Raw genomic sequence first — 12,556 nt, 5'->3', positions numbered from 1 at the left:
ACTGTACATCCTGGGACAATACATGCAATGTTATAATTATAGACAAAGTCTATTATAACGTGTGACTTATACTTAGCCCCCCTCCTCCCCCTGAAAATAGTCAATCCTGGAAGAAAATGGAATTATGAAACTTTTGTCTATAAGTAAAGTTGTAAAAAAAAAGATCAATACAATGACGTTAAACATTTCCAGGCTTTAAGAACAAAAGAAATAAAAGCTTTATATTGTATCAAATCAGCATCTTTCACAATGACAGTGGCTCCCTAAGAAAGAATTGCATTGCATCCCACAGATATTACTGCATTCCTAGGGAAAAAATTTCATCATCTCTGTTTTAATAGAAGAAAAACATCAGCATTTTTATAGCCTATAAAAGTTCTGCATGATATGGAAGGTGCGCCATACATCACCAGAACCTTTGGCCTGGCTGCCTTCCCTATTTACAAGTCCTTTTCCACTTCCCCTCTTCCAGCTGTTTCTTTTGTACAAATGTGGCACCAGGGTGCCAGGATCCTTTACTGTTTCCTCTATATGCTTTGCCCCAACATAACTCTGGCTATAGCCTACATGCCTAACTGCTCATTTAGTCCACAAAGACTACTTGTTTGTAAGCACAGGGAAGCATTTAATAAAATTACTTGCAAGCTTGGTATACCTTCCGACAATGGATCCCACTGGCTTTCTGTAGCTAAGGCTTCCTTAGCCTACCGTCCAAGTGGAGATAGCCACTGCAGAAGTTGAGGATATGCAGGTGACTTCTCTAGGGAAACTGTGGATGCATTCTCCCTAGATTACAACTGAAAGCCCTCTAAGGCTTTGGACGATGTTGAGAACTGCCCAAACCCATCAGGAATGTTACAGCATGTGCAACAGGGTTTTAAGAGGTGACAGGAATTTTCTGACAATTTCTATCCACATCCTACCACTCTGAGACCATCGAGCAGCTACAGGAGATTAAAAATTCAAACTTCCAAACATATAATAACTGCATGCTAGTTAGTCCAGGACTGCCCAGTTCTCTACTTAAAAACTGACAAGGATGTGCTTATAAATCTACTCTACTCATATAGTCCTGAAAGCAATGGTTTGCAGCATGCAAGTGCTAATACAACACAGACATGCATGTTGTCATACCTGCTGAGTTTGTATTTGCTTGAGTCTGTATTAAATGTCTTTGTATTACAGAAAATCATCATCAGCTTGAAAGCCACCTTGTGAATAAATCTGCAATGGCTTGTTTGAGTAAATCTCTGTGCTCATTTTGTACCTTATAAATGAAGAGAAGGACCAACCCATCAGGGAACTGTTCCCTTCACAATGAGGTAAAAGCAGCCCAAGTAGACCCAGGCCCAGCATCAACAAAGGCATTTCCCCTGGGGTCAGCACTTGTTAGCATCTATTAGCTGTAGAGTTTCCCTAGTGATTTAAGTAATGTCAAAAAGATCAAAGAAAACCCAACTGACTTAATGAGCCATTTGCAATTTCACTACAGCAGCCCTGCAGACTGAAGCATGAAATCTCTGAGACAAGTAGACATTAGTGACAGCTTACAGCAGCCTAGTTGGGGGAATGAACATTTCCTTTTCATGATGAAAACGCTTGCTACTTTCTGTATACACAGGGTCAGACTGTGCTCAGAGCACGATGATGGGATCACATAAAGTATCTTTACAAGTAGTCACACAGCATATGTAACTGCAAGCAGGTGTTTTCGAGCATAACATGATGAAAGTTGTAAGCAGGCCTAATAGATGAAAAGACTGTGAGACACCCTCACACACCCCCAGAAAACACCAAACCAACTACCCCAAACGAACACCCCAAAGCTACGCCTCCAAAAACACTGGTGGTCACAGAGCTGGTGATCACCATGCCAACTTCCTTTCTGGACTAAATCCCACAGAGTACTAGTAGGTATGTAGACAAATACTTTCCCCTAACAAAGTTCTTAAAAATCCTGTGCTCTTGTATTTTGTGGCATTTTAATACTATTCCAGGTTCATGACCAAAGCCATCAGACACAACCACCCAGCACTTCCCAAGGGAACGCGATACTGCAATCCTTGTGCAGACAGATGCTCGGATGATGAAATGCCACTAAAATGCCTGCCAGCAAAATCAGCCTGAACATACACAGCCCATTCAGGATTTTACTGTGCAGGCCTGCTGACGTGGCAGCTAGATGCTTCAAATGAAACCAAGGTCTCCCTATGCTGCTCTGTGTGCAAACATGGAGATTGCCTCTGGTGTAGAAAGACTAGAAAAGTAATTATGGATCGTTTGAGGAAGAATAGAAATACTAAGGATTTGGCTGAATTCCCCAGAGTACTTTTGAATTCCCTACTAATATACCAGAATGATAGTTTGTGCCTTCTGGGGTCAAAAACAAACAAACAAAAAAAGACAAAAAAAGACATCCACCTCCAAAGTCAAACGCAGGGAGGGCAAGCGTTGTTTGTACCATACACATTGGTGAGGGAACGAGTCTACAGTTGCCTCTTGGCGTTTCAAGAGCTCACACACCACCTGTGCTGCTATGGGGTTGCGGAGTTCTAAACGCAAACCAGCCAGCCAGAGCCTGCTGCTTTCCTGCAGTGCACAATGGAGACAGACATCAAGGTTACAAGCAAGAGGGATGTCCAGACAATTAGCAAAATACAGTTGCCACAGTTGCTGTTCCTGTTGTTGTTTTTCTTTTTCACATAAACTATTTTAAGAGTGGCATCCGTCAGTACCACGTGTGGATCAAAATATTATCAAATTCCACTCCTCCAGCAACACAGAAACTTTCAAAAAATTCAGCTGGCTGAGATATGGTTTGGAGGAGTGCACCCTCAGTAACTGACTCAAAATTCCCACTTCTTGAAACTCCAGGGATTATTTTTCATATAATATCCACCTATTTGCTAGCTAAATCTGACCCTGCTTAGTTTATGACTGAACCCAGAGATGGCTTTTTTCCAGACAGCTTCTGTGGCCTACTTACCACCCCTTTTGTTAATAGTATGGCTGCTTTGCCTCCACTTCAAAGGTTCATTCTCATGTGCAGGATTTTTTTTTTTTATTTGCTTTGGTTGCTAAGGGGGAAGCTTTAGCATGATAGGCAAGGATTTAGTGACACACGAGCTACAGGGAACATTATCCTTTGAGATTAATTTGGAAATCAAGTGAGAATCGGCTGGGTATGTGTTTATTAGTACCACAGGATTTTTGCATCCTCTGAAGGAGATCTATTCTTCTTCTGTATTATTCAGCCTCGAAGACAACAAAGAGGTATCATGCTCATCTCCAGTGTCAGACATAAAATTAGTAATTTCACTGCAAATCAGAAAACAAACTAGATTATTATGAAGAACAGCTCTACACTCATCAAAAGGTTGTTTCACAACTGTCTTTCAGATGTACTAAAGGCAGCTGCCTCACTGTGAAGTTAATTCAATAAGCAGAGAACATAATTTATTTGGTAAGTACTGTTTGCTAATCAAAGAGTATTTCTTGGCATCTAAACTGTGCGTGACAGAATGTTAAGCCTGAAAACATATTGTTAGTCCTCAAAGTTTTTCATCAAATCCGAGAAACATAATGTGCATGCATGCGAGTGATTCTCCTCATTCAAGTAATGAAGATGAAAGCTGTGTTACAATGTTGTGTAACACTGAGCTGTGGTCCTAGGAAGAGCTTGGGAGAAATGGTTTTTCCCTCTTGCATTTGTGCAGGATAGAAAGCTTGATGACTTTATAATTTCTCCTTCCAAATTATTGTCCCACAGGGCATTACCTGTGATGACAGCAAAGCCTGTGAGCAAGCATTATCGGTAAAAACCAGTCCTGGTATATCTTCTACTGAATTCAGTGTTAGGAGGATGAAACTGGGTTTTTTTACTCAAGGTTACCATCGCCTCCCATCTTGCATATCTGTGCTGTGGGGAACTGGCTGAGGAATAACATCACTTCTCCTTCTGAAACGTATTGCCTTAGGAGACTGCTCTACTGAGGTTTGAACATGTGGACCTCCACCACCACAAGCAGCCAGGAGGGAAAACCAACCATCTTGGCTAAGGAGCCTCAACATGAGCTACAAAGTATCAGAAAGGAGCATGGATTGCTGCATGGTGTCTCCCTGACGTTTTCCTGGTCTGATGGATGCTGCAACTGAGAGAAACCAGGTTCTCCCTCTAAGGTGGACACTGCTCCTCAAATCGTAAATAATCTCATGACTAACAAACAACTTCAGAGATCAAAACCTGGTATGTTTTATTGGATCTGAAAGGATCTAAACTTTGCTCTGTTTTCAGAATTAAGTCAATATGTAAATGAAAATGGCCACTGTCCAGATGGGGGGAGAAAGAGACATCTACAAGTTTTATTTGAAAATGCCAAAGGAACCTTTCTTAAAAGTAGCATTTAATTTAGGGGAAAAAAAACCCACACCAGAATTATTTGAAAAAGTCAACCTTAGTCCACATTTGCATTCAGATCTTTCAAAGTTCAATGTGAGGGGAAAACCCCACCTAAGTATGGTTACAAAACTGCTGCCAAAGGCAAAATACCACATTCTTAATGCAAAGCTCTTCACCAGCATTTATTAATAAGCAGAAAATAATATAAAGTGTATAAATCTATGCAGCAACTAGCAACAAAAGCACTCTTTTTACAAATAATTATGAGATGGTTCAAAGTAGCAAACACAGCCCAACTGGAACATAGGCCCCAGCTCCTTTAGTATGAATTGCATACTTTTAAGTTACTGAAATATTCGTGCAGCAAGATTGAAGATAATTCTATAAATTCTACTAATTGTTCTTCATCCTTTAATTGTTAATCTATTTATTTTTTAACAGGATCATCATCAAATGGTGAGCGTTCTGAGTTAGTTTACTTTTAGAGCAGTTAACTCAATATACAAGTTATTTTCTATGTAGATTAACACATATTCCAAGCCTGTGTCTTCCTGCAGTGTATTTTTGTAATAAAAGTACAAATAAAAATTCAAAATGAGATGTCACACTTGGAAGACTAAATACTAGCTTTGGAGATAATTTTAAAGGTCCATCTCTTTTCAAGTGGTTAAAAGAGTTACGCAAAGGAGAAAAAAAGTATTCATGCAGCAGCTGTGATTACACACTTGTGACTCGTGAAAAATCTCAGCTGCAATTTAAAGAAACAACATTTCCAGGTATTCCTGCCCAATTATTTACTGACATTTCAAGTTAGTTATTGTCTCAAAATTTGCTGTAGAGAAAGGCATACTAAGAGTTCAAAGGCTCAAGTCTTTCAGAGCTCAGTCAAACATATCCAGGATCCATTTGAAGTTTTTATTTTTCCAAACAGCTTCAAGGAAGCACATTTTGAGCCAGAGAAGAAGAAAAGGTTTTTTAATGGATATTTTTTTGATGCAGCAGGTTTTAAGAAGAACCTGGTAGTTTCTTGATTGTGTTATTTAATGTTCTAAAGAACACTCAGAAGGATGTTTACCAGGAAAAAAAATCCCTGAACACCAAGGTGAGTGTTTAGCAGTAAAATCCATCAACAAAGTAGGATTTCAGTACAGAGCAGTGCCCTTCAGACTCAGCAGAAAGGGAAATCCCTAGTCCAATGGAGCCTATAAAAACATATGTGGAGGATATACAAACAGCTGCAAGTGCAGTTGTACAAGCACTTCTGAATCATATTCCACTGTTTATAAAACCTTCTGTGTCAGTATTTTACCATTTCAGGTAAAGTTTTTCCCTGTTTTTTTCAATTTAACAGTCACTTGGGAAAGCTGCCATAAAAACGGCTCAACCTTTCCCAAAAATGAGGCGTGTTTTACTTGCAGGATGTAGTGTCACAGGCACTGCATCATTCATCTCATAGAAGGGGACAGCGTTCCCAGTAGACCTTCCTGGCACAGGCACATCCATGCAGAGAGCAGAATAGTAGCAGGCCACTGACCCCCATTATAAACTCTTTACACTCTGCAACCCTTCCATTTTTTAAGGGAAAAAATAAATAGCTCTTTTGTCTTGGCATTAAATTTTAGGTTTCCTATCAAGTTGTCAAGAACACAGTCATACATACATGCCTTTAAGCTGAGAACTGGCTGTGATTTATCAAAGTCAGAATGGTATAAATAATGCATGTATTGCACAGATGGCTTTTTTCGTAATGTAGCAACTAATGGCCTGTCAACACAGGATTCCATATACAGAACCTCTACAATGGTCTGCAGTCTCTTTCCTGTATGATAAATGAAGGCCTGTTAGGAGGCAAATTCTCTCTAATGGTCTCCTGATATCTTTGATAGAATGTGTAATGGTATGCAGAAAGAAAAAACACTCCTCTTTAAGGTGTGTAAAGGTAGTTAAGGATGCAAATTCTGCAGTGTCAGGCTTTGCTGATGAGCCAAAATGAAAAAATTATTTACACAATACATGAAGCCTGATACATAAATAAAAACTTAAATGATCTAGATCATTCAGATAGATTTGTCCACATCCATTAAGGAAATCCAAGGCAAGATGTTCAGTGTATGTGGTAAGAAACCACATCTGTAAAATAAGACAAATGGAAAAACCTGCGTTCAGAAAAAAAAAAGGCCAAGCCAATCCCATAAGATCCCACTAGGCTTCGGTGCCAGATTATCTTTCAAGATATGAAAGCTTCTCCTTCAATGTGTTCTTATCTTTAAATATTTTGGGATGATGCCCAAGTTCTGACTAACCCACAGTAGCATGCAAGAAAGACATCTGCTGGAGTTTCTTTAAAAGGAATTAGAAAAGCATCATTACCAATACACACATTCAGCACAGTCAGCACATTACCTGCCAGAAACTTACCTTTCTGTGATCGTTTCTCTGAGACCACTAGCAACCCCTTTCACCACTGTACTAGCCTTTGGCGTCAGCACTACTTGAGATATAAAAAACGAGCCCTTCTTTCTTCTTTCGGTGATTGATGCCTGGAGGAATTGAATCAGTTTTTCCGGATCTGTGGTGTTTGCCCAGGGAGCTGGCATCATCTGGCCTGGCCAAAGAAATGGTACCTCGAGAGCCACTGGACTGTGGTAGAAAACCAGCACTTGGTGTTCCTTTTCCCACAGGTACTGGAGGCTGACTTCATGGGCGAATATAGCAGGACACATTTTGTTTCCATACGTATCTTTGAGCATTTGGACAAGCTTTTCATGATGATATTTCTGCATCCCGTAGAAGTGATTGAAGTCCAAGAAGACCACTTCTTTTGGGTGGTCAGTGAGAAACGCATTGATCTCTTCCAGACCCTCCTTGACTTTGGCACTGAATAAACCATGAGCAAAGTAGAGTTCATTGTCTGGGTCTCTAGGCTTGGTGGAAATTCTCAGATCAAAATACCGTATACCTGCTCCCAGCTGGCTGGAGAAGTTCATGGTTTGTGTAGCCAACCACTTCCTCATCAGCTTTTTAGCCACAGTCCCAAAAACAGACACAAAATTCTGGACCGTCTCTGGCTGTTCAGGCCCAACTGGAGAGGCTTCATCGATGTAGAAACTAAATGAGTCATGAGAGCCTAAAAACACAACAGAGGAAAATGATCAATATTGTATTTATTTATTAAAAGTCATTAGTGATTCTTTATTAATAAACGTAATCTTCTGACCTGTACCAACTCTCACCAATGGACTCCTCCCTTGTCCTTTTTCTCAATAAATTACATTTGTCTGGCAGCATTTACCCCACCGGCAGCTTGCAAGAAGTTGAAGGAAATGTAGTGCCTGTTTCACTGTTTGTCTGGACACTCCCTCACTCTCTTCTAGATCTTACTTATGCCTTTAAGCTCACTGAAGTCAGTGGGCTCTGAACGTCAAAGCGATCCTGGTGTAACTCCAGCAAAGCCAGTCACAAAATAAATCCCTAGAGCCAACAAGGACAGTCTGACCCTGCACACTGAATGGTACACTGCCTAGCTTGCAGTACCAAAGAAAAAACCAAACCAAACCAACAGCATCCCATGCACACTTTTATAGCCAACTAAAATACGAGTTGAAAAATGCCAATGACATATAATCTTTCTGAACTTTTCCTTATTTCAAGTCTCATCTGGTCACCAACAAGGTTACTGAATGCTGTTTTCTTTCTTAAATTTACCTCTAAAATTCTTTGCTTTCCTTTGCTACATAAGTACAACAGATAGAGCCAAGGATAACATTGCATTCTACTGATAAAATACAGAAACTCCACTGCATGCTCTTGACAAGAATGAGATGTATTACTTAACATGCTTATATACAGAAGTTACCATTTTCCACAACATAACAAAGTTGAATACAAATATGTAAGACACGAGCTATGCAAAATTCTCTGTCTCAAGGTACATTCACTAAAAAAACCAACAAAAACAAAAACAAAAAAAAGCCACAACTTATTTTGCTCAGTATTTAGACATTTACATGAAATTAGCTGATAAAGCTAAGGACATCTGCAAACAGATCATTCCTCTGTAAGGGACTTTGTCTTGCTTTATGGTGAGATGAGCTGGCCCTAGGAGATGCTCATCACCCTTGTCAACCACTAGCCTTCTGAATACCTGGTGGTGAAATCTGGCAGTTTATAGAGAAATGCTGTCTGACTCCAGGCAGAGCTGCACTCCTGCTGTCCCAGCCGGAGGGGATGCTTCTGGTCAGACTCACTGTGGCAAGTGGGTCTGCTTCTCAACCTATGTCACACTGCTTGCAAAACTCCTTCAAGGTCAGCAGGCATTGTATTTCTGCAATGGACTGTAGCACTCTGAGGGATCTACTCTGAGGGACTGGATTCCTCAGAGATCTAAATCCTAGCATCAAAATGCATTCAGAGCACAAGTCTTGCCTGCTACTGACATTTTTGTAGGTGCTCTTCAAAATTACTTTCCAAAGCACGCATACTGTGGCAAGTAAATATCACATTAATGAAATCCTGCTAGTCAGTCATTTCTGATGGTGATGCTATTTTAAGTGAACTGGAACAAACCCTATAAACTGAAGTGACAGCTATAATATTCTCTTCTTTAACAATAAATGGAGTCACGACAAATCATCGTAGACTCTGGCTTGGATTTGGCTTTGTTTAATCTGAAAAATGTCTTAAAATTTTGTACACCCCTGCTTTTCATGGTTGTCTCTTTGAACTGCATTTTACTTTAAGTAGTAGATAAATTTTCCATTTTGATGAAGCTTTCGACTGCTAAGTGCTGAAGCAATAGCATATTCCTTGCAGAACCTGATTAGATCATAGAGTATCTGGTTACACACTGATATCCCAGGGGACCAGATCTGCATACAGAATTTTAATGGTAAAACAAATTATTAGAGCAGTGATTTGTGTTTCAACAGTATTACAGGGAAAATCAATGAGATATATTAAATGTTCTGCTCATTGTAACCTGCACTAATCTAGAAATCAAAGTAAATCCAGTCTTGTTTAAAACAAGGCATTGCTACTGATCTTAGCAAACCCTCACTTTGTCCACTGAAGTCCCTTATATTTCATCAGGATTTTATGTCAGAGTAAGTACATGTATAAACATGATCAACTGATTGCAGCAGTAGGCTCAAAATGGTATTAAGATTAATTAAACCATTTGTCCTTTATTGTCTGCTCTACAGCCACTGGCACCCTGAAGTTGCAGAAGAGGTAGCTAAACTTGACCACCATGGCCAATATGAAACATAGTGCCAAACACTACTTAAAAATACTTGAGAGGGGAAGCACAGAACAGTGTTCTATTCTCAGAACAGAACACCAAGGTGAACAACTTGTCAGCAGGTAGCTTTTAGCTACTGGTAATGCAAAACACAGAAAAGAGACTGGTGGTGGTGAGAACACAACAGTTAGAAACAACTGAACGTTAGAAGCAGGATAGTTTAGAAAAATATTTTTTCTTAATTAAGGTCTTCATGCACATTTTGAGCCTAAAAATGGGGATTCTAATGTGGAAGGTACAGAGAAAAGTGGACAGTGCACTGAGAACCTTCATGTTTTCTAACCCAAACAAGGGAGCCCTATTAAATACTACAAAAAGAAAATAAGGCTTGACTTAACTTGATTGACACTGAACGAAGAATATGTCAGCTATTCAAGAGTATGTAAAGATTGCTCTTGAAAAAATTAAGCAAATGTTTTGTCTTTCCACATGTATAAGTAATTTGAATAGGTCGTTTAAATATTTATTTTCATCATGCACTCATCTACATTTCCTTTTGCCTTCATTCTGCCCTGTTCTCTCATCTACATTTCCTTTTGCCTTCATTCTGCTAACCAGCTTACTTATGTAACTTGTAGAAATTCAAAATCCTTGCACTTGGCAGAGCAAATTAGAGTATGATCTTTTCCACTGTCATGGAAAATCACTATGTTCCTGGTAATGAGAGAATCCTGTATAAACATACACTTGTTTTTAGCAACCAGGTTTCCTTCCAACCTTGCTTTGGTGCATGGGGACATTCCCATATTACTTTGCCATTAGGAAGTTGGCTTGCATATGCTCTGTATCACCAAGTATCAGCTCCCATATGAAGACAGGACACAGGGTACATTCAGAAATACTAATGCAGTGATGCCTTCAATCTTTGGAAGGTAGCGATGCCTGCACATCAGCTACCTTTATTATAGTAGGGGAGGGGACACACTGACCTGATGGATGGGACAATCTCTACCCACAGAGACTTCACAGTCTGAGACACAAGGTAGCAAAAAGAGGGGAAATACTCATCCCAAGTCACACAGGGAGGAGGACTAAGCTGACACTCCTTTTGTGTGCAAACATGTTTTCTGAACAGTTTACTAAGTGTCTAGCACTTTTTAAAAATATTGCACAGTTTTCCCACTATTTCAACAACACACCATTTTGTTGATCCAAGGAATCAAGGATGAAGGCTCGTGGATCACGATCAGGGGTGTGGCAAAGAAGGGGTAAACATGATATGCATATGCTACTCACTGCCCAGTCAAGAAGGAGAAAGTAGACAAAGATTTCTTTAAACAACTGGAAGAAGCCTCATAATTACAATGCTTGTTTTCATGGGGAACTTTAAGACATTTGCTGGAAGAGCAGAACAGTAGGGCACAAGCAATCTGGAGAGCATCAAAGACTTTTTTTCCACAGGCACTCCTTTACATAGACAAGGCGCACTGCTGGACATGGTACGAATTAAGGAAGAAATGGCTAGGAGCATGAAGGCTGATGGCAGCCTTAGCCAGAGTGACTATGAGGTGATATAAGAATTTAAAATACTGAGGACAGTGAGAAAGGCAAATAGCAGACTATAGATCCTGGATTTCAGAGCAGCAGTCTTAGCTTGTCCAGGAAATTGGTAAGTGGTAGCCTGTGGGAGAATTACCTTAAATGCCAAAGGACTCAGGAAAAATGCTTTAACTTAAAAGACAACCTCTCTAAAGCATACGATCAGTGTGCAAGAAAACAAGGAGGTAAGGCAGGAAGCAAGCTTGGCTGAATGGATAACTTCTGAGTGAGCTCAAACTTAAAGCACCGTGTACAGAAGGTGTAAGCAGGGATAGACTGCCTGGGAGCAACAGAGGAGGCATGCAGGGAGGAGTTAGGAAGGGCACAGTTTGGCTGGAGTTCCTGCAAGGGATGGGAAACCTGCAAGGGACGGGAAAGGCAACAGGGAGCTCCTGCAGATAGGTCAGCAGCAAAAGGGAACAAGGAGAATGCTGGCCCACTACTTGACAGGGCAGGAGACCTCATAATACAGGACAAGGAAACTACTGAAGTACCTGGTTATCTTCCTTGCCTTAGTCTTCACTGGCAAGGTCTGCTCTCAAGCATCCCATCCCTCTCTGCCTAGTACTTTCTTTTTCAGACTGCTTCTCATTAGTAACAGGTGAGTGAATTAAGGACTACTTATACAGAGAAACATGTATAAGTAGATGGGACAAGACAGGATTCATCTGAACATGCAGAAGGCGCAGGCCAAGATCACTGTAGACTGCCCTCTCTCACCTTTGACAGGTCAAGTTGACTGGAGGAGGCAAAAGTTACATTCATCTTCAAAACAGGAAAGCAGAACAGTCCAGGGAACAACAGTCTGTCAGATTAATTTCAGTCCCAGGGAAGATCACAGAGCAAGTCCTCATGGAAACTATTTCCAGTTCATGAACATTAAAAAGGTGACTGGGAACATCTACCACGGATTTTGGAAGAGCAAATCATGACTAACCAACTTGATTGCCTTCTAGGATGGAATGACTGGCTTTGGGGAAAACAAATTTTTCCTTTTAAAGGGAGACCACAGTCTCCTTTAATATGCTTGTAGTCTAACTGTGAAGACAAAAGCTAGACAAGTGGACTGTAAGGTACGTGAAAAACTGCCTGAACCATCAGGCTCCAAAGGTTGTGGCTGAAGGTTCAAAGTCTAACTCGCAGCTGATTACAAGCCAATTCTGTTTAACATCATCAGTGACAGAGACAACGTGATGGGGAGCACTCTCAGCAAATTTGCAGGTGAAACCGAGTTGGGGCAAGTGGTTAATGCTCTGGAGAGGGAAGTTGGTATTCAGAGAAACTTCAGCCCAGCAGAGAAGCAGGATGACAGGAACCTT

At 40.4% G+C, this 12,556-nt stretch overlaps 1 protein-coding gene across 2 annotated transcripts in view; it reads right to left on the bottom strand.

Annotated features, from left to right (window-relative positions):
- The window catches only part of PLCXD3 (phosphatidylinositol specific phospholipase C X domain containing 3), a 101,445-nt gene that overhangs the window by 37,149 nt on the left and 51,740 nt on the right, over positions 1-12,556 (bottom strand). For both annotated transcript variants that reach the window (XM_074856409.1, XM_074856410.1), the window contains exon 2: positions 6,818-7,526. In XM_074856409.1, coding sequence (XP_074712510.1) covers positions 6,818-7,526 — 709 coding nt within the window. The remainder of the gene's footprint in view (positions 1-6,817; positions 7,527-12,556) is intronic.

The sequence above is a fragment of the Strix uralensis genome, chromosome Z (assembly GCF_047716275.1).
Source record: "Strix uralensis isolate ZFMK-TIS-50842 chromosome Z, bStrUra1, whole genome shotgun sequence".
NCBI lineage: Eukaryota > Metazoa > Chordata > Aves > Strigiformes > Strigidae > Strix > Strix uralensis.
This window is presented reverse-complemented; position numbering and strand designations above follow the sequence as displayed.